The following is a 22,203-nucleotide window of genomic DNA, read 5'->3' as shown; positions in this document are numbered from 1 at the left end:
CAAAAGGACAGACTTCAAACCAGCAAAAGCACAGAAACTTTATGGATCCGTATTCATCCATGATCTAATCAATAACCTCTGGCCATAAATTTGAATTATTCACTATTTCTCCTTTTTTCCTTGTTTTTATGGGAAAGAAGTAATAAATTCACTCCTGTACATTCTTCATTATTTGCTGACCTTCAAGATCTGCAGGATGGATTGAAGTCCTTGATCTTTAAAAGAGAAGTGCACTAGGTTCCTAAATAAGTGAGCTTAAAATATTACATTGGAAAAAATGTAGCCAAACAGGTCTGGATGTGATCGAATTAAACTAAAATTTGAATTGTAGATGGGGAACTTTTGGATTTTAACATTAACTGAAACGTGTTTCATTAAAATGTTGAAGATAATTCGAAACGTAGAATCAGATTTATCCTGTAAAAGTGCGATTGTTCAGTCGTTTCTCCTACATAGATTTTTCCACCCACCCTCTGCTCACAAATGATGCTTCAACACCTTATTCCCTGATAATAATATTAATACCGGTTACCATGGTGACTCAAGAGCATCTGCAGGCTCCGCATCAGACTCTGCATCAGCACGACTCTCCTCTTCCTGGTGGGCTGTCTGAAATGTGAAGGACGTTTTACGCACCATCATGAATACTTGAAGATGCTCGAAGTTCATGTCTGACTCACTCCGTAACCCCCTCATCCCCCAGCACACTCACATACACTCACACACACCTCTACTTTTTTGATGACGTCAATGCGCACAATTCATGCTTCCATGGCATGGTCATCTAAATTGATGACATATAGGATGGAAAAAGCAACAAATCTCTTAGAAAAAAGTATTTTATTAAACGGTTATTACAGGTATAAAGCGCACTGGTCCAGCCAGCTGCCAGAGTATAACTCTTTACGTAAAGGACATTGCAGCATACTACTACAATATGTTTGTCGAGAGACACCACGATTCATTGAATCTGACACTTCTCGGGTTTTTTCTGTTTGGTACTTGATCCAAGCACCAGTTTTAGGTCGCTGGTGAAACTCGGGCGGCGCGCCAGCGGGTCCACTGCGGCACAGGGCGCAGCGTGCTCCCGCAAATGCATCCTCCTCCTCCTCCTGCCCCGCTGATCGACGCACAGCGACTGGTACGTAAGGATGGATACGATCTGATGCCGCGACGGGCTGGTCTCATTGGGGAGTCCGCCGAGGCTGGCCAGAGCCCGGAAGCATCCCTGCAGCCCGGTGCCGGTTTTGGCCGACGCTTCAAAGAATGGGACGTCCTCTCCGAGGATTTCCGTCACATCCGAGCGCGTGACGGCTCTGTGTGCGTCCAAGTCCGCTTTGTTCCCGCACACCACCGCTGGCACCATCCTGGGATGGTTTGATTTGAGTAACTTTGCTTTTGCTGCTCGTATTTCTGCGAGCAGCTCATGGATTTCATTTAAAGAGTCTCTGTCATCCAAACTGAAGACGAGGAGAAAAATGTCACCTGCAGAAAAAGAGATTAAAGTTCAGGGTTTGTCTCTTCTTTAATAGCACATTTCAGGGTGTGGTCAGTTTTTCTCACCTGTCAGAATGGATAATCTCCGCTTTGCGGGGAAGTCCCTCTCACACGCCGCATCCAGAACATCCACCTGGTACGCCTCTCCACCTATGAAGAAGAGCTTTCTGTAGAAGTCTTCCGCCGTTGGTTTATAGTGCTCCTCAAACTCCTCACACAAGAACCGCCGAATAATATTACTTTTTCCAACTCTAGGCGCCCCGAGAACAACTAATCTGTGACAGTTCCTGCGGCTGGTCAGACCCGTTAAATCCACGGACCGGTCCATGATTTCATCAGCAGCCTGGACGCTGCCTCTGGAGCTTGAAGACCTGCGCTTTACCATCTTCCTATCCTGTGGTCTCCAGCACTCTTTCACCGATTTGATGATGCCCTTTTTGGTGATGCTTGAGATGCTGGGATGCTGGAGCATCGGGGTGCAGAGAACTGCGCTCTGAAGCGCCGGATGCGCAACGCGTGCCTGGAAATGGTCGCTGCAGCAATGAAACGTGTCCAGGAGGCCATCAACAGCGAGCTGAAACTTCTTAGTTGCGTTCATGCCCCTCTTGTCAGTAAGAGGCTGTCGCAGTGTGATCCTGTAAATGTCAGCCCCATCTGTCCGACGATGCGGATCTGGGTCTCCTCTCTTATAGTGCTCGGAGTCTGCGTCATCGGCCTCATTCAGAAAGTACTCCTTTTTTAGAAATATGACACCCCCCCCCCCCTCCTCCTTTACCGTCTCACTCATGTAGAAAATGATCCACTTAAGAAAAAACGCACAGAAAAATCCAGAACCGTTGTTGATTAGTTTTTAGTGTTCAAGATCCAAACCCAACTGACCTCCTCAACTAGGGGAAACAAAAAGCTGCCTCAAATGTTCCAGTCTATTTTTAGCAGCACACCTGTGTATGTTTTCTGCCTCATTATGGATAATTATAGATTATGAGCTAACGAATGCAGTCCATTCAGCAGCTCAAACCCCTGAGGGCATGATCAGTGGAGGTGTGAAATGCAGAAAGTATATCCCACCGCTCAGCATTTATCTAAAATCATCTTTTTTTTTTCAAGTTTACATTAGTGTGGATTATTCAACCAAAGCGGCAATTTACCTGCACATCCTGGTCTAACACTGCAGCTGTGATTTTTCTGCTTCTGCATTGGCATGCAGCCTATTTGTTTAGTGATCACGACCCAGAAGCAGGAGACGCTGTTGCGCACTCTCTTTATGATTCATAGAAACTTGATGAGTCTTCTGCAGCCCCTTCAGCAATCATTCCAGTGTTATATTTAAAGGCAGAAACGGTTTAGCTGGTAGGAAAATGACTGTAAACCAAATTATTCTATTTTTTTTTTTCTGGCAGGATTTAAATCGATCAACTGCAGGCAGTTCTGCTTAAACACCAACACATTTCTATAGGAAGCCATCCTTTGATGCCAGCATGATGTTCCTTTTGGAAATTAACACACACTGGGTGTACAGGGGCATGCAACAGACTGCCAACCCATAATGAGAATGCAGTCAGTGGATGGATGGATGGATGGATGGATGGATGGATGGATGGATGGATGGATGGATGGATGGTCAGATTTAAGAAGGCTGGGGTATTTTTGGAGTCCTATTTGCATAAAATGAAAATTATTTTGAAGGTGCAAATTGTCTTGAGCATATTGGCTTAAAGGTCCAAAATTACACAAGGGTTATTTCAACCAAAGTCTTAAAATATAGATTTTTAAATTAAAATACAACAACCCTATTCATATTTTTAAATAAGAAAATTAACAACGTGTTAGAAATCAAGTATGATTATGAATGCTGGTTTAAAAAAAAGAATAAAAAAACCTTAATTGAAAAAAAACGATCTCGCTGTTAGCCATACTACTGAATGTGTTAAGGGACAAAATGACATTTTACAGTTCAGACAAAAATCACATGCTTTAAAAAAGCAGAACAGAAGAAACCAATTCAAATATTCAGTGTTTAATAGATTCTAAAATGATTCAGTATTTCTGTACAGACTTTGATAATGATTATTTCACTTTGTCTAAAAATGCCAAATGATTCTGGTTTCTTCTCTGTTTTTAGGACAACTTAGAAAACTGAACCGAACTGTTGTTTAGTAACTATACTCTAAGCCAATAACAATAACTCTTCATGCACACTAAATGTAATTATAACACATTTTTTATTGTATTTTTGCACGCTCTCTGATATGGCAGTTAAAGCATTTTGCCGCTGGAAAAAGCACACTGACCCAGTGGATTAAAATGTTCTCACCTGCAAGCTTAAATTTATGACAGAATAATGAAGAAAACTAGCTTGAAATCTCTGATTTTACACAGGTTACATTCATTTTTTCAACCAAACATCTTAAAAGATGATGAATTCAAATAAAGTTATTGTAAATGTTGTCTTAATGCACTTGCTTCTGCTGGCACACTATTTTAAATGGCTCCTATGTGGAACTGTTGGCTTTATCAAATAACTTAGCCTGTTTTAAACTGCCAGGCTGAAGATAAGAGCACCTCAAGTATTAAACTGCTCTAAAAGGAGGAGGTCAAATGTTAACACCGCTGTGTTAGACAGACATTCCTCTCAATGACAGAATAAAGCTGATTTCCAAAAATGCTTGAAATGTTTTCATTTGGGTTTTATAGATGGAACCAAATTAGTTAGTTTTTTGCTCAATTTAAAAAACATATTAGCAAATGTTTTTAATAGATTGAAATGCAACAGTATGAGGATGAAAAACACACAAACGGAAGGCAAGTGTTGCTGTGTGGGTGAGACTTGTTTTGTTCTCTTTCAGATGTGTCTTCTTTTATTGTTTTGCCAGAGACATACAAATCTGTCTCCTTCTGAATGCACCATCTTTTGTAAGAAGGAACATTTACTGACGTCCTTTCTGCTTCTTTTAATGGAACATCTCTATCAAATACAGAAATATCTGCTTCAGACAATTGATGGTATTTCAAACCATAACACAAAGATAGCAGGGAATCTAAAAAAAAATTAAACAATAAATAACACGGATACTGCTTTCACTGTCACACCAAAAAACAAACAAAAAAACTGGAAAAAAATCACAATCTTACCTTGTTTCATAATTTAAAAAAATATATAAAGAATTTAAAAAAGCAAATGTTTACAAATGTCTGGACAAACAAATAGTGCTTTATTCTGGAACATTTTTAGTTTACAATAAGGGGATAGTTAAGTATACTGCTTCAGTTTGCAACCTGCAGCCCCAGGGCTTTTCTACCCCTCCATTATGGCTCTCTGGATAAAGAAAAAATAAAACGTTTTTAATTTTCCATTTGTGAACAAATTTAAGGATATTAAGTGGACAGTGTTGTGTTAAAAAATACAGTAAGGGGCATTTAATTAACTCTGATTAAATTTTGATTTTGATTGAGATGACTGTTGTTGTGACTTTGGGCTATACAAATAAAATTGAATTGAATTGAATTTCCAAGTTTCTGGCTGAGATGCACCACAAACAGAAAATATTTTTTTCCCCCCAATCCCTGCTGACATAACTCTACCTCCTACTATATATGCTGAATTAAGATGATGTGACACATGGTGCCTTTTATTTTGAAAGGAAGTCACATCAACCTGTGTCAAAAGTCATCAATAATTTCACGTTTTGAAAAGAAAAGCTATTTTCTCTTTCATTGGTATTTGTCATCAAAGCAAAATCGACATAATTAAAATCAGTGTCTTAGTTTTCTGTAGGGCAAGGTAAGACTTTGTGACTGAGAAATTGACCCAATGGCTCTTTAATAGTTTAAGGTTGCAGAGCCCTGATACAGACTAATAATACTTGAAGTAGACTACTTTTTGCTAAGGGTAACTTTTATTGCAGGCACAGTAACATACATGTTGTGCTTGTGCCTGCAATATGATCCTCCAGAGTCCACATGCTCCAAAATGCCAAAAAGTAAAACCAAACCGATATAATCACATTGACCAGCAGAGGGCGGTAAGCAGCTCTGTCCTTGAATGATTATTTTGACAATAACTTACTTTTTGTTGCAACATTAATAATTAAAACTTTTTAATTGAAAATGTGTTGGTGTGCTCTTATATCAGAATAAATTATAATAAATGTATCCATCTGTTCCCGTCTTTTGTGACAATAATTGACTTCTTTCTGCTACCTTGCTTCTCTCCACCAAAGCCTGGTGAGTCTCAACATGATAAAAGGAGCTCCGCAGCATGACTGCACGCACAGAGTCGAGTCCCCGCCCCCTCGAGTGACGCCACAAGCCCCTCCCTTCCCCATTCTTGCTTGCATGCCCTCCAAACACTCACTGACCTCATCACGCCTTTGTTGGGAAACAAAAAAAATGTCGAGGCATCTGTTTTGACAAGAAATAAAGACAGAGGGTGCCAAAACTGAGTGAACAAAATGAAAATGGACAGATGGAACAGGAGGATGAACACTCCTCACAGGGAGGACTGAACACCAAAGTATGACCTTTGTGTGTGATACTTATCCAGTAAGGAGTGAAGGATTTGTTTCATGTGTCTTAAACTTCAGTTCTTCCATGTTATCTCCAATATGTTTTCTTAAGGTGGAGCTGGAATTTCTTGTAAATCCAGCTCAGTCTGTTTCACTAATCCTTCCTGCTGCTTTTTGTCAGTTAGAGATTCATTTATCATTTAAAAAAACAACAAAAAACCATGGGATCTCTCAGTTTTTGATGTCATCCTGAGATCTTTTGTGAAGCTAAATGAACCAAAACGGATTAAAAAAAAGATATTTTACTTGAATTATGCATAAATAATGCAGGAGGAGGGTACTTTCTAGCATTCCATTAGAGGGGATGAATAAGTAAAGAGAAAACGCTGCCGGGAAGGACATGCGTGTTTCATTTATTTAGATTTTGTGTGGATTTGTCTTTTACTTCCTTGAATGATGCAGCATAAAAGGGGGCTGCTAATATTTTAACTTCTTTTATCTTAAAATACAAATATTTGCGTTAGGGGTTGTCATTTAAATACATTTTACTACGTTTGTCCTCGCAGATTTAACAGGGCCACAGGGCGCGCGTCCCCACATTTACGCAGTTTTGAAACTGCTTAATTCTGGTTGTAGCCCCATGGCTACTCGACTCGGCATTGAAGGAGTTAAGTCTGACTCCGCATTCACAGAGCAGGTTTCTCTCCCTCCTCCTCCTCACCTCCCCTCTCTTTTCATTTTTTCACTGTTTGCTTGTTTGCGCGCACGGCCGTCCCATCTGCGGGCTGCGTCTTTCTGGTTTGCAGTTCTGTGGATTTGTAAATAAGCTGAAGTTGGTGACAGATAGATCAGCATTTCTCGACTCCTTTCACAGAAACGGAATTACGTTGCTTTCAGACCCCCAGCTCTCCTCCTCTCTCCGTGTCCGACGGGCGTCAGGACATATGCGGAGAGGCGGGGACGCGTCCTTTCCCACCCAAATCCTCCCCAAGTCGGGACCCCGCTGACGCGCTGTGGCATGAAGGTAAGAGAAAAAGTGAAGGCAACCAGCCGATTCGTTTACTTTATCCAAGTTTCGACGAGGTTTTAACTTTAAAAGTGTGGGGAAAACATCGCTGAGTCACCGTCAGTGAGTCTCTCACCTCTACGCATTCGCGGAACCAGTCCTGTTTGGGACAGAAAGGACGCGCCGACGTCTGAGAGACTCACGAAAAGCAGCCAACATGAGACAAAAGGTTTGATTTTTGGTGGTTGAAGTTATTATTTTTTTAATAATTAAGACAATAAAAGAATGTCCTCCGATTGCGCCTGTAGGAGACTGAGCCTTTGGGGACTTCATTCACTCGAAAATAAACTCTTTGGAAGTCAGTTTTACGCATTGGAATGCGTTTGAGAACTACTTTGAGGAGTGGAAGTCAGAATTAAAGCAACAAATCCATAACAAACTGTCCTATCGACTGAGGCTCAGCAATGGAGGCACTCTGCCTGGAAACACAATCTGATCAAAGGAAGTGATTAACTGTCACCTAATAGCTCTGATCACTGTTCAAGCAGTGCTTTCTGATTTTAAATGTTCTGCTCTCCATGTGGAACGGGAAATTTACAGCATCCATAGCAAGTTCCAGAAGGATCACAGTTGCTTTTAGTGCACCAAGTGGGACTTAAACCACAAACGAGTCTTGTTCTCTGAATTTCATTTATGGACCAAAAAAGGTAAAGAGGACAAAACGTTTTTCCCCTGCTTTTCAAATCCAGCAAATTTATCCTGTAGACAAAACAGTTCAACACTCAAGGCAAAGCCACAAACCTTCCCAGGGATTTCTAAAGTAAATGTAAATGACATTCAGCTGTTAATTCATTTCCTGTCCAGGACTTCTGTTTTATCACCTTTAACAAAGGCTTACAAGGATCAACAGTTGTAAACATGGTGTACTTTATTTGTGCTTGTTTCCAACAGGACCACATTTTGTGAACTGAAGTTGGAAATTCGACTTTTTTCGACTTGACCAGCTCACCTTTTCCTAAGCAGTGACTTGACCTGCCATCTCTTTACCTGTGCTGCGCGTGAAACCCGACTGCCACCATGCAGACCTCATCGATCCGCCGCCAAATGAAAAACGCGGTCCACAGCTACACAGACGCTGAGATTAAGGTCCGGGAGGCCACTTGCAATGACCCCTGGGGACCGCCCGTCTCTCTCATGTCTGAAATTTCAGACCTGACCTTCAACGTGGTGGCCTTCGCCGACATCATGAGAATAATCTGGAAGAGGCTCAACGATAACGGCAAAAACTGGCGCCACGTCTTCAAGGCCCTGGTGCTGCTGGAGCATTTGGTGAAAACGGGCTCTGAGCGTGTGGTCAAAGCGTGCAAGGAGAACATACACAGTATTCAGACATTGAAGGACTTCCAGTACATAGATCGAGATGGACATGACCAGGGAGCCACTGTCCGAGAGAAGGCGAAGCGGTTGGCGTCTCTGCTGAGGGATGAGGAAAAGCTGAAGAAAGAGCGCTCTCATGCTTTGAAGTCCAAGTCGCGTGTGGCGGGGCTCCCCTCCCCCTTGGATCGCTCCATGTCCAGCTCATCTTTTGATTCCGACTTGCCGCCGTCCTACCCATGTAAGTTACACAGAGCATACATTCCATTCCTTTCAAGATGTCCGGCACACTTACCTGCAAACATTACGGCACCTTGGTCCAAGAAATGGAAGCAGTCGTTTTTTAATTTCAACTCAGACTGTTATAACTATCAGGAAATAAGCCATTCCCATCTTAGGTTATAGCTGGGGACTTTTTTATATTTTCCACTCAGCCTGATCAGCCAGATTTTACCTGTGATCCCTCTGTTATGTCATCTGCTTGCTATTTAAAGGCTAGCACATTGTTGCACAATCATAACTTCCGATTGTTATTATTAGTGACTCGTCTTTTGTGTTTAAGGCCTAGAAGATGTACGTTTGTCTCTCCTCTGACGCTCTCGCTGCATTCCTTCCACTCTGAGCGATCCTGCCAGCTGAACAGATTTCCGCGAAGGCAGAGGCCCTCCATGTGTCCGTTTCTCTCAAATATTGATTCAATACGAAACTGTCCCACAGGTATCTGTGTCATATCATGCAGTGATTCTGGTTGGGTAACTTCAGATGGTGGGGAAAACCGTTTCCTTTTTAAAGACAGCTGTTTCCTTACATAAGATTTTTAATTTACTTCAGATTTTACCAAGAAAGAATAAAATATGCATATTTGATGCATGCCTTTGCTTTCAGACAAATTCCTTTAGTTTAAAAGTTAGCTAAAGTTTAGCACATGTTGTTCATCTGCTTTAGATGCATTTCCAGAGAATGGGATGTTTAGTTCTGAAACTCTCATGAGTGACTAGTTAGCTCCAAGTAAGTAATCACGTTCACGAACAAATACCGCACAGCGAGAATGTGGCAAGTCTGGTTTTGAGAATCAACCTAAGTATTTGTGTGGGCCATGCTTTTTTGTTTTTTCTTAATTGGGGTTTGAGGTTTGTTTAATAACGGATCCCCCGAAAACGTGCCCTGTTTTTACAGATTACACTTGAACCCCTCATCTCTCTTCCTTAGCACTACTCCTACCAAACATGAAAGATGAATGTTGCTCTAACCTTAAAGACCCACTCCGATCCTCTTTTGATCTATTTTCAAAGTGTCCCTAGTTGTTTTTTTATTGTGATTATGCTGTTTTTAGCCCAAATCAAACAGCCTGTGTTGTTTTCTTGGACAAAGTTTCTGCAGAGTGGCAGGAGTTCATTAGAAAATCCCCGCCCTACCTTCCCGTCACCCACATCTGAGCTGTGGACACGCTCCTCCTCTCTTTTACAGTCCCTTACATGCCCCAACCTAAAATTACCAGTGCATCAAAAAAGCCAAGCAATAGTGGAGCTATCCAGCCGGACAGTTTTTAACATTGCATTCTTTTTAACTGTTTTTTTTTTCATCTGCTCCTGATTCACAACAATAAAAAAAGAAGTACACAGAAATGCAATTTTAATGATAATTTTCTTTATATATGTCCTCCATAATGAGAAAAATGCTACAAGAACATTTTAAAAACACCAAAAAACACGATTTTCATTGGTGTGGGTCTTTAAGAATCCTTCTCAGTTTGAATTAATGTACAGGTAGGCCTCCCTTCAAGCCTCCCTGCTTCATACATAAAGAATAAGTGTTAATAAAATAAGGTTAACACGCTAATAAAAATATATAAAGGTTCCTTGACTCCCATAGAAAATAACAGTGACCTTATGGGAACTTGTGCCAACTTTATTCTTTTTGAAAACATCTATTCAGGTCATGAATGTCATTAAAAACGGTGAAACCTTTGATTTTTTTCCCCCCATAATGTGATTTTAAAGTGAAACATCTTCAAACAAAGTACCTTACTGTCAAGAGGAAGGGTTCAGTAGTGCTATTCACTTTGGGATAATAGTTCTTTTTACAAGACAACAAACAGAGCTGCTGTTTGACAGCTTGTGCTATTGCAGTTGAGCGATGGAGATTTTTAAAAGGATGGAATAAAAAGGGGTTTTGGGCAGAACACATGAATATTGTGGAGAGTTTGATCAAGATGCTAATGGAGGTGGGGGGAGATGGGAGGTTGGCGGCAGCTAATTACCATCAAAAGATTCAGCTGAGGCAGGAGACTGGTGAGGGGCAGCACAGTGGAAGTGATTTGTTTCTGAAGCCTGACTCTGCCAGCGTGGGGGCTGCTCCTCTGCTTCAACCCTGTGACCCCACAGCCTGGCACTTACTGCACCACCTCCCTCGTCCACAAATAGGAAAAATATCTGGAGCCAACTTCCCCATCCTGAATGATTAGGGTTAACAAGGTGGGCCCCAATCCAATGCCAGTCCCCTGAAAAAAGCAACCCCACACAGCCGCCGCATTGTTCTCGCTGAAAGCAGAGATAGGCGGACTGGGCGAGCCATGCCAGCAAATGCCACGAACAACCGGCAGCGCAGAATTAACATGCAAAATCAGCGCCAGCTCTTAACCAACCTCCGCCCCTCTCCAATGATTTCCTCTTCTCCCGGTTTCATTCTTCTGTCCTTTTCTGGTTCTTTGTAGCCACCCCGTCTCGTCTTCCATCTGAGATTGAAAAAGCTCTTCCAACAAGCGCTGAAGAAGAGGAGCGGCAGCTGAAGCTGGCCATCGCTTTGAGCCAGCAGGACAATAACAAGGTACCTCTAAAAGGAACAGACACACACTTGCAGGTTTGCTGCTAAGTCGGTACCCCTTCATTATAAATTCAAAAGCAGATTTTCTCGTGGTCATGGACCTGACAAACTCCATGTTGGTTTTATTGTCTATTTTTTTTTTAAAGTGTGTGGACACAGCGATCTTTGCTCTGAACTCTGGAGCATGTGTGTTTACTCGCACTTTAAAAATGAAAACTAATTTGAGTGAACTGACTTTCAGATCTTCAACATAAAATGTCTGCGCCATATATATATTATAATTTTATGGCTTTATGACTTGGTTTTGGTGGGCGTTAACTGAGATTGTGTTGCTTATTGCAACACAAAAACTGTTTTAAAAAGGAGAAGTTATCTATCTGAACAAAGTCCATGTTTTAGTCAATAAAAAGACACAATTTAAACCTAATATTTGCAGCTTTTCATTTTTCCTTCTGATTTTGCATGTTTTAGCTGCCTCAAGAACAAACACAGGTGGGTATAGAAAACTATTTTTCCAATATTTTTTTCCAATCTTTTTTTCCATTCTTTCTTTAACACCAGAGATGTCTTTTATATACTGTAACTTTTCAACCGTTTACACGATCAGCTATGCTCCAGCAGAAGTGGAGAAAAACAGCGCAAAGTCAGTTTTTTTACTCTTCCAGAATCTGCTGGAATTACGTTGATCACATAAGGGGTTAAAAAGTTACAGTAAATCATAAAACATTGACACTGAAGCTAAAGCTCTGGTGTTAAAAGGTTAATCATAGATTAACAAAAAAACTTTTTTTAGTTTTAGTACTTTACAGGGAGAAGCAGACTCAAAAAGTATAACATTCTATTCCTAATCAAGATATTTTGCTAAATGTAATAAACAAACTGACTTTTTAAAATAAATATTTAATAAAAAGCCTCTGCTTCAATTAGAAATAAGCTCAATACAAGAAGTGTCACTTCCTTTCTTCACCTGTAGGGTAGTTGCAGCAGCTGCAAAAATGTCTTTAATCTGTCGGTGCAAAGCCCTAACAGAGGAAGAATTCAAATCTCAAAGAATCAAAATAAATGTTTTTAAAACTTGAAGCATACACATATTTTGACCAATAGATTTTTTCCTTGGCCTTTTTATTGCTCGAGTTTTATGTCCAGATTTTGAAATTAAAATTTAGAAAAAACTAAATACTAAGATTCTGAAAACTGTGTATAGTTTTACATTAAGATGGAACAGAACAACAAGGTTTACTGAACAGTGTGTCAATATATTTGAAAAAGATGCTTTTTTTAAGTAGGGTAATTAAACTCTTTGTGAAAAAGACATTAAAAAGTTGGTAATTTTTTTTTTACTTTATCGCTTTAATTTGGATAAGGTAATAAGACATACAAATTAAAATGATTCTAGAAATGCCTCTGGGTGCTAAAGCGATGCCCCTCCCTGTTTCTCTGTGCCATCAATTCTCATAACTGTTAACAGGAATTTGATGTGATGCATGAAAGCATAATGTGATGTGAAACATGAGAAAGCTGAGATGGAAGGGACAGAAGCCACGCAGGAAATGTGCATTGATTTTAATCGGAGAAAAAAAAATTCCATTCCAAATTCCAGTCTGCTTAAGACGTCTCCTCAGCTTCTGTTGGAAGGCACTAAAAGGCAAAAGACTTTCCTTTCCTGCAATCATTTAAATCTGGGCAATTAATTTTGTGTATTTTCTGATCTACATCAATTTGTTTTTGTTTAGCTTTCCTTCTCTGAAAAAAACCTCCAAAAAAACTACACTCACATTTTCCAATAAACTACCGGTAATATGTAAATAATTCATTATTTTTGACCAGAGAAGGACAGCTGTGACTTTCACCTCTCTGCTAGGATGCAAACTCAATTTCTTCTTTTTTTTTAAAGAGTTTTTAAGCCTCAATGCTTGTGTTGTTGACCACAGTCAAATAATAATTCCCTTTCCCTCTAACGACATCTCAGCCAGCCCAACGTGCACCATCCATTCAGCCAGCCCAACGTGCACCATCCATTCAGCCAGCCCAACGTGCACAAGTCCAAGTCTCTCCAGACCTGGATGAGGACACCCAGCTCAAATTGGCCTTGAGCCTGAGCCAGGAGGAACACCAGCAGGTAGAGGCTTTCTTTCCCATCCCTTTTTCCAACCGCTTTACCTTGCATAATTGTTGTGTAGTTAGAGCATTTATGTGTCCCCCTTTCCATAAAAGTATTTGAATTTTCTCTCCCCCCATTTTGTTGTTTGTCCACGTTCATAAATGGAGCACAATGGTCTGTGGTGCTCTGTTCTCCGTCTCCCCTTTTTCAAGCGCAGAACGTTCTAGTTTGCACCAGCAGCATGTGTATGATGCCTTTGGAAAATACAAGCTGTGCTGTAGCTGAGTCATACATATAATATGATGTGGCAATATGTGAATTTTGCCAGTGGCTGTCATGCTGAAAGGCAACCATGTGTCTGTGTTCACAGGAGGAGCGGCGCCGCAGAGAAGAAGATTTGAAGCTCCAGAAAGTTTTGGAGGAGAGCAAACGTGACGCGGATCAACCAAAAGTATGAGATCTTCTCATGGGGGTTAATTGTATTTATGAATGAGAGCAAGTGTTCATTAACCATCTAAAAAGATTGTTTTATTTATTTATTTACATCAGCAATCAAAATCAGTTCACATGGTGTATGTAATTTTTTTTTTTCTGCCTTGTGTGATCAGTCGGCCTTCATGGACCTGGTAGATGTTTTTGCACAGCCTGTAGATCCTCCTCCCAGTGATTACAAGTGGAAGAGCCCCTTACAAGCAGCTGCCAGTGCAGCAGGAACAGACCCCTGGGACTCTCTAGGTGCGCCTCAAGTTAATCCACCGTGATCCAAACAAATCCTTAGACATGCAGGTTAATCTTTTTTTTTTTCTTTTCTTCATTTTACCAATGAAAGATGGCCCCAGCATTCCTCGATCAGACGCTTCATGGATGGTACCACCACCTTCCTACAGCCCTCCACCGCCATGGGAGCCTCCAACCAAACCATGGGATGCACCCCAGAGCAGTGTTTCTAAACCGAGCTTCTCGAGTAAAGATTGGGATATACCTACAAATGCTGCCTGTGAGTTCACATGCATATTCTCAGACTGCATACAGGTATTTGAATTTGTGTATTTTGCATAAATAAAATGTATCAATCTATTTTTAGCCTCACTGGATGCAAAAGTAAAGAAGGGATCACTGAAGGAAAATCCTCCTCGAAGTGCAAGCCCCTCAGGTACAGAAAGGAGTTTATTAGACTAGACTTCGGCCATGTTTTGTGCATCTGTTTACGTCTGCAGTCCTATCTTGTTTCTTTGCTAGATGGCGATCTGTTCGATGAAGCAATGGATGGTGGACACTTCAGTGCAAATGGCAGAGGGGAAGGAAGTCCTGATCTTTTTGATTTGACTAAGCTTGGAGAAAGCCTGGCTGACTCCACCCCTCGAAAATGTAAGACACCGGAGCAGTTCCTGGGCCCCACTGCAGCCACATTGGTAGACCTGGACAATCTTATCCCAATAAACTCCATGGCCATGCCCAGTAACCCCTTTATGTCAGGTATATTTAACATTTTTTATACTACATATGCTTAAAAATTATGTTGATTGACTAAAACGTACACAAACTGTGTCAACTAAAAACTGTTTTCTTTTGCTTCAGCCCCGAGTGCTCCTTCCTCCATCAATCCATTCCAAGCCGAGCAGCCAAAGCTGACTCTTAGTCAGATGGGGACTGGCTCAACGGCAGCAGCTCCCACCGCTCCTTCTCTTTCATTCAGCCCCTCCTTGCCTCTGTCTCTAAACAATCAAGGTGCAACCATTCCTTCATCGTTCACTCACCCGACCCAGCCCAGTCTGGACATGCCAAGGACCCTCCCTGAACCCCTGCTGCCCTTCTCCTCACCCAATCCTCAGGGACTGCAAGCTGCACAGAGCACTCAAAACCCTTTCTTGGATTAACATATATAATGCAGACCAAATCACAGCTCAAAGGACTTGTCTGAAAAGCCTATTCTTAGCTGTTTTGACATGGTTGTAACGTTCATTAACCATTAGATTGATGCAAACTGGTTCTGCTTCCCAATACCATATAGAAGACGGATCTTTGCTAGAAGTCGGTCATCTAGCCGAGACTTCAATTACAAACTCCAAAAAAAAGCACATTTTTATAATATTTTGCTGCAAACAAACATAGATGTCAAATTGCACCACTTTTCTGGATCATTTGAAAGAGTTGCTTAAGACTTTTTCAGTGCCTAAACTGTTCCTGCTTCCAGAAATCTGCTATTTTCTGCTTTTATGGCTAGGTCCTATTGATTCCTTAACATGTAGTGTTACTTTAGTGAATTTAAATGCAGTGTAAATGTTGTTTTTGGGGCTTTGACAAAGTTTCAGTATTCCTTAAATGCAAGGCAGCATTTGAGAATTTTCTAATGCTAGTTTCTGTTACAGGTAAGGCATCAAATGCATCTGTAGACCTACAAATGTTAAGTTTAATTAGCCTTTCTCTCATTGCTCTTGCTTTGCTCAGAATGAAACTATCACAATCTGGTTTAAACCCAAACCAGTCTGTTTGTCATTTGATTGTTTTGACCGCCACCTGGTGGCAAAAAGCATCCAACACACTTCAAACCAGAAGAGTTGACGATCAATGAACAAACAGGAATTTCAGTGTCATTTTTAAGTGTATCTAAAGAATGGAAGTTAAAATGAACAAATGTTCTCTTTATGTTTTTTGGTTCTCCTTTGATTAGTAGGAATTTATTAAAATATGTCAACTGGGCTCTCATATACTTTAAAGCAACAACCTAGAGGTCTAAAGTGGTTTATAAACAGTTATTATGAGGAAGTCCTGTTTTTTTTGTGTGCTTTTAATGTGGTGGAACGATGATCTTTATTGCAATAAAGTGCAAGAATCTCATCTCAGGGCTCTGAGCATTGGAAAGAAAACATTTGAACAGACTTTTTTTTAAGCAGTCATAAAAATGAATTTAGAGTGTTTGGCAATATTTAAATCCAAAATTCCTTTGAATCATGGGTTTTCCATACCACTGATTAATTTAGCAGAGATACTGAAATCATTTAAGTCGATGCTTTGATGACATTTTTCATAATTTTCAAAGAAGCTTTGCTCACCCTTCATTAGTGGCTAAACAAGAAAGAAAATCAAATGTAACAAATTTTATTTATCCTAGATTAAATAGTTTTTGTTTTGTTAAAGAATAGCATTTTCACTGGTTACATAATGCTTTTTTTTCCACCTTGTAAAAAACATTAAGTTTTAAATTTTCAATAAAATCATAAATGAGATGGTAATTCCATTAACATAAAAACTCCAAACAAAATCAACAATCAAAAACTCAATCAGGAAATATCTCCAAACTATTCCAATAAGTAAAAATAATTCTACCTTTTATTTAAACAGCTGTTGTTAATACACTTGGATATTATATTCTACAGGTAATAAATGACAAAAATGTGAAAATATACAAAACACACGGATATATTCTTAAAGCTTACATAATAAATTACATCATTGTCCCATATGTTTTTTCTAACATCCTCTTAATGACACATCAATCGAAGAGCATGTGGAGAAGCAGAATTAGGATTATTTTTGTCCAGTTTGTCATTTTTGTCTTGTAAGTTTTTGCAAAGCTGTTGTCCAAACCTAAAATAATCCCCTAGTGAAGGTTGTGGGTGGAGAGAAAATAAAGCTTCCATCACTCCTCTAGTGTCTTAATTAATAGTGTATCAGAAGAAACTGTCAGAGATTTAATATTTCTAGGGAGCTCTGTAACACCACATTTGATCAAGGACTCATAAATAACTATCAATGCAAGTCAGATTCATTTTAGTCAGTTTGCTGTGCACAGAGAGAACTGTGAGACTCAAAGCAGTTTTTGAGTTTTGTCTTGACCCTTTCTGTAGGATCTATGCACATTCTTCTTATGTACGAGTGCATTTTTAGGATAAAACATCCCTTCAGAGTTGATTGATGCTTGTTACTGGGTGCATGGATCTGTTGCATGCAATAGTGAGCAGCGAGTGACTGATCTTAAGATCAAGCAGTCACAGAAAATGGCCATTCTGCCTATTATCACTTTGCCTGTACCTCTCACTTGAACTTTTTCATGACCTCCTTTTTGATCAGAAACCAAATACTATTCACTATTCATTGCTTGTCTTGTACTGTGCACATTTTTGTACAACCCAATGCTAAGAGTTGCCAATTTTGCTGCTGGCCAAGCTTTGGGCGCCTTTTCAATTTCTTTGAGGGGAAACGCTATTGTAAATGGACAATCGGAAATCACTTGACAGCAATGGACTCCAGCCATCTCAACACCTCCTGTAGTCCCTGTCCAGAGCGAGCACTGAGCTCCAGCACTGTGATGGGCTGTGTCGCTGATGCAATGATGTCGTCCATCCTAAACAGTGACTTCATCTCGGTAGGGGTCATAACGCACGGTACATCCCTGAAAAAACAAAGACGCAATGATAAATCAAACAGATAAACACTTTTGGAATTAAGAAGGAAAAAAGTCAGCATTTTGGACAGACATCATCCATTTAAAAGGTCATTTGAGGGATTGTTGGAGTTGTACCTCTTGTTGAAGAGAATGAGCACTGAGGCGTTACAAAGAGGTTTAGCAGAGAGCACAGACAGTAGCTGGATACACGAGGAAGATATCTGTGCGATATTGGCTGAGTCCACTACAAACTGTGAATAAAAATACTTTAATAGGTATTTGCAACAAACAGTAAATCCTTTGATAAAGCTTTGAAATGCAAACACGGTCTTACAATAACAGATGAGCAGTCTTTAAAATAACTAGGCCATATAGGACTCATACAGCCTCCAAGCTCCCTTACTGTCACTTTTTTCTTTTTCAGGGTCAGATCTGTCAGATTAGTTCCAACCTGCAAACATTCAAAGTAGTTGAGAACAGAGTTAAAACCCCAACCAACTACATAAACTGATTCCATTGCCGTGCGTACCGTAGGAAGCGTTGCAGGAAGGAAATCAAAATCGGCTGAGCCGTGAACACTGAGTAGTGGAGAAAATCTGTAAGGAAAACTGGTCATTTCGTCACGTGCAACACTTTGTGGAGCTATTATTGCTAGCTAGCGTAAACAACGTTTCCCAATTGTTTTTCTGTATTGTATCAAGTTTAAAGGATATTTTGTAAACGCTTGATTAGCAGCGTTTTTCCAACTCCAGTTGCTCCAAGAAGTAAACACACGTTCACGTTGCTCATGTCCATTTTTTAAGCTAACGCATAACCAGCCTTTGGCAAGGTTTAGCCTCATGAAACACCATGGTGACGCTCACGTGACTTCTTCAAGGCACAACGACTGGACAAAAAACATGTCAATCATCTGGAACTGGTTGTCGATTGGTTACTTTTTGCCAGTATTTAGTGAACGGAACCAAAACAAGAAGTTCGTCGTTAGCATGTGTCTGCTGTAGCGCATAAGAAGGAAACTGCCCTGCAGCACCTCCATGAGCTTTGACATTTGAGTGGCATTTTTAATTTTCCCTACATTTTACTAGGAAGGCCTTTGGAAGTCAATAATATGGAAGCAAAGCTGAAGAAAGAATTGGGGACAAGCAAGCTAAAAGCGACTGGCCATTCAGGAGGTGGTTGTATCAGCGAGGGCCAAAGCTATGACACTGACTCGGGGAAAGTATTTGTGAAGATCAATCACAAAAGCGAGGTATAGTTGATTTTATTGCATTTATGTTAGTTAGGTTATCTAAATTTCAATAAAATTTCATTTGCTCATTTGAAGATTAGTATTTGCACTGATTCTGGCATGACTGAATAGGATTACTTCCAGTAGTTGCACCCTTTGACTGCTATTATTTTCCAGAGACATTTTTGCAATGGCAGCAATTCAATAGTTGTGTTTTCCTCAGTTTGGAAACCTGTATAGAAAATAGGGGTGTAGCGATTCATTTTAAAAACAATTGAATTCATGTCACAGTTTTTGTATGAGCATTCAGATTTGATGAGATTCACTGACCTTAAATAAAACCAGACCTTCTTTAGCCAAAACTTCAACCAGTGACTGTGACTCAGAGATGAATACCTGGGCATAAACATCGGGAAGTTTTCCCGATTTCTTTGTATTTTTCTGCAATATAATCAGGTGTAAATTAAACATGTGTACAAACAAACAAGAATGAATGGCAAATCCATTCACATTTTAGTTTAATGAAGTTCAGCCCACTGTTTTACCACATCAAATTAATACAAATGTAACATAATTAGAACATAATACCACACTGTATGGTGTCATGTCTGCTAAATTCAGTGTTTCCACACATTGGACTGTAATGATGGCTTGATCATTTTCAAGTAGAATAAACCTACCATGCCTTAATGAATCCAAACAGTATCTCCAATATCTATATAACTGATTTATTTCATTTTTTAATGATTTTATTATGGTATTGGTCAATTTGATTAACAACTTGCCTCAGACAGATTGATCTAGGTGGTTCGTAGGCATATAAATCAAATTATCGATTAAGTCATTTAATTACTGCTATTATAAATGTTTTACTACGCGGATTTGCTGCTTAGAAACATTTTGAATTCTATCTCCTCCAGGCTAAATTGATGTTTGATGGGGAGATGGCGAGTTTGGAAGCTATTTTTAGAACTGAGACTGTCAAGGTCCCAAAGCCCATAAAGGTAATTGAGCTGGACAGAGGAGGATGCGTGTTTGTAATGGAACATCTGGACATGAAAGGCCTCAACAAGTAAGACTGTTATCATTTTGTGTCATTTCACACTGTAGAACAGTTGTGGTGTATTTTTCTGTGAATTAGAAAAACATTTCTGAGCAGGTACTCCAAGCAGCTTGGAGAGCAGCTGGCAGATCTTCATCTTCACAACAAGACACTTCAGGAAAAGCTACAAAAAGAGCAACAGACTGTGGGTAAATCATTTTAAATCAAAACATGCACAATTTCACAACAAATTCCAGCCATGCCTTATCTGCAAAGCCACCACAAAAATGTTCTTGTGCAATGATTCGATTCAGGGAAAGGACCTGCTCAATCAGAGGTTGCTGTTGTTGAGAAATTTGGCTTTGACGTAGCTACATGTTGTGGATACCTTCCACAGGTAAAAGAAAATTCCATATAATGTGTCCGCCTTTGCTTTCTGAGTATACATTTTTTGTACGTTTGACTCTAATTTTTTTGTCTTTTATTTTTTAAGCAAAATGAGTGGCAGAGCGACTGGGTGGCATTTTACTCCCAGCAGAGGCTGCAGCACCAGCTTAACATGGTGGAAACGTCTTATGGTGACAGAGAAACAAGGGAGCTTTGGGCCGCCCTACAAGTACACATTGCATTTGATCCCTCACAGAATATTCACAAATTGCCTCAGTGCTCTGACGGTTACTGTGCATATGTTGTGTTTTTTGTTTTTTTTTTTGTTTACAGCTGAAGATCCCTCAGCTTTTCACGGAAATAGAAATAGTTCCAGCTCTTCTCCATGGAGATCTGTGGGGAGGCAATGTGGCCGAGTGGGTGGAGGGCCCAGTCATCTTTGACCCGGCAACTTTCTATGGGCATTCCGAGTATGAGCTTGGGATCGCTGGAATGTTTGGTGGTTTCAACAAGTCGTTTTACTCTGCTTACCATCAAAAGATTCCTCAAGATCCCGGATTTGAAAAGAGAAACCAGCTTTACCAACTTTTCCACTATCTAAATCACTGGAACCACTTTGGCGGTGGCTACAGAGGATCCTCAGTTAGGATCATGAAAGACCTGCTAAAATGACTGCTGTTGCAGTCGCTTATGGAGCGTTTTGCAGTCTTAATCTTCAGCACATATGGCACACATGTCCATAATTTGACGTAAACGTTTAATATAGATTCCAGTCTTTTGAATATCACAGATCAAATGTGCAGTTTCTTAAAGGTGTTAAATGTGTTTAAATGCAAACTGTGGAATATATTACAACTGAAATAATAAAATGCCAAGTACACAAAAAACTTTATTTTATTTCTTTAAAATGACAATAAAAGTTGAATTATCTCTAATTTTTCAGATGATAAAACTGTAAAATCAAAGCTTTTGACATTCAAATATGATTGATCTTTTCTTTGAATATTTTGTTCCTGAAAATATATTTTTTTTTAATTACCGGTAAAAGAGTTACTTTAAAGCATTGTGTTCATCTGTGAAATGACGCAATTCTTCTATATGAATACATGTGTTAATTTATGCAATTATAAAGAGTTGAAGTATTTTTAATAACGCTAACATCATGTATCTTAATCTGTATAACAAAATAGAAATTACTGCTGTCATCCAGATGTGTGTGAAGAAGGAATTCCCTTGTAAATGCAAATTAATAGTTTATCATCCATCCATAGGTGACAACATAGGTTGTTCTGAAATGCTTGCTACTGAAACAACAATAAACCATGAAATCATTCAGACTTGATTCCTTGTTTTTTGCATGTAAAACTATTTGAGGATAAAAGTGTGTCATACAGAAGAGAAACTTAAAAAATCTGATTGGCAATTGATCAATTTGAGGAACTCCTAATCAATTTGAGTTATAAACATTTATCCTGAAATTATTATTTTAATCAAGAGACTCTGAAAAAGTTGTGCCTTTTGGAAAAAAAATACAAACAGAATGAAGATTACTGAAGAGCTGATTTCTAGAGGACTAAAAATTAAAAGCAAAGATTGAAATCATGGATCAGTAAGCTTAGAAAGCTGCAGTTCATTCAGAACACTACAGCAGTTTTGACCAGAACCACAAGAACTGACCACCTCATTTATGTTCCTTAGACTGTCTATCAGTTTAATAGAGAATGGATTAAAAAAATTGATAGTCTACAAATCACTTAATGGGATGGAATTTTGAAGTCTATGTATTTGATGGAACCATAGTATTGACTTAAAATATTGTTTCTTTCTGCTGTCTTGTTTTAAAATGATAGTCT

The 22,203-nt window shown here is 39.6% G+C and overlaps 4 protein-coding genes across 7 annotated transcripts; 2 read left to right on the top strand and 2 right to left on the bottom strand.

The window, feature by feature from the left end:
* Window positions 1-823: 823 nt before the first annotated feature.
* rasd2a (RASD family member 2a) lies at window positions 824-2,418 on the bottom strand. The gene is made up of 2 exons (XM_004071390.4): window positions 1,564-2,418; window positions 824-1,485 (listed from the first exon to the last, which is right to left on the bottom strand). The coding sequence occupies exons 1-2, from the start codon at window positions 2,282-2,284 to the stop codon at window positions 962-964; spliced, it is 1,245 nt and encodes a 414-aa protein (XP_004071438.4). The 5' UTR covers window positions 2,285-2,418; the 3' UTR covers window positions 824-961.
* A 3,930-nt stretch (window positions 2,419-6,348) lies between these two features.
* epn3a (epsin 3a) lies at window positions 6,349-16,144 on the top strand. Of its 4 annotated transcripts, none has more exons than XM_011478120.4 (11): window positions 6,727-7,026; window positions 7,960-8,623; window positions 11,096-11,208; window positions 11,677-11,697; window positions 13,175-13,324; window positions 13,677-13,757; window positions 13,915-14,041; window positions 14,136-14,303; window positions 14,391-14,459; window positions 14,546-14,782; window positions 14,885-16,144. In XM_011478120.4, exons 2-11 carry the CDS (start codon window positions 8,086-8,088, stop codon window positions 15,181-15,183), a joined length of 1,803 nt encoding a protein of 600 aa, XP_011476422.1. In that variant the 5' UTR covers window positions 6,727-7,026; window positions 7,960-8,085; the 3' UTR covers window positions 15,184-16,144. The 4 variants fall into 4 exon arrangements, with proteins under 4 accessions (XP_004071684.2, XP_011476422.1, XP_078807075.1 ...); XM_011478121.3 differs by lacking the exon at window positions 6,727-7,026 and adding an exon at window positions 7,033-7,237; XM_004071636.5 differs by lacking the exon at window positions 11,677-11,697 and having other exon boundaries at window positions 6,349-7,026.
* A 470-nt stretch (window positions 16,145-16,614) lies between these two features.
* Window positions 16,615-18,566, bottom strand: arl16 (ADP-ribosylation factor-like 16). The gene is made up of 5 exons (XM_004071391.5): window positions 18,407-18,566; window positions 18,223-18,278; window positions 18,028-18,144; window positions 17,829-17,944; window positions 16,615-17,699 (listed from the first exon to the last, which is right to left on the bottom strand). The coding sequence occupies exons 1-5, from the start codon at window positions 18,486-18,488 to the stop codon at window positions 17,534-17,536; spliced, it is 537 nt and encodes a 178-aa protein (XP_004071439.1). The 5' UTR covers window positions 18,489-18,566; the 3' UTR covers window positions 16,615-17,533.
* A 74-nt stretch (window positions 18,567-18,640) lies between these two features.
* On the top strand, window positions 18,641-21,687 carry fn3krp (fructosamine 3 kinase related protein). Its single transcript, XM_004071392.4, has 6 exons — window positions 18,641-18,942; window positions 19,842-19,993; window positions 20,081-20,172; window positions 20,278-20,360; window positions 20,457-20,579; window positions 20,684-21,687. Exons 1-6 carry the CDS (start codon window positions 18,802-18,804, stop codon window positions 21,020-21,022), a joined length of 930 nt encoding a protein of 309 aa, XP_004071440.1. The 5' UTR covers window positions 18,641-18,801; the 3' UTR covers window positions 21,023-21,687.
* The last annotated feature ends 516 nt before the right edge of the window (window positions 21,688-22,203 follow it).

Source organism: Oryzias latipes, chromosome 8, assembly GCF_053564925.1.
Source record: "Oryzias latipes strain Hd-rR chromosome 8, Olatipes_Hd-rR_3.1".
NCBI lineage: Eukaryota > Metazoa > Chordata > Actinopteri > Beloniformes > Adrianichthyidae > Oryzias > Oryzias latipes.
This window is presented reverse-complemented; position numbering and strand designations above follow the sequence as displayed.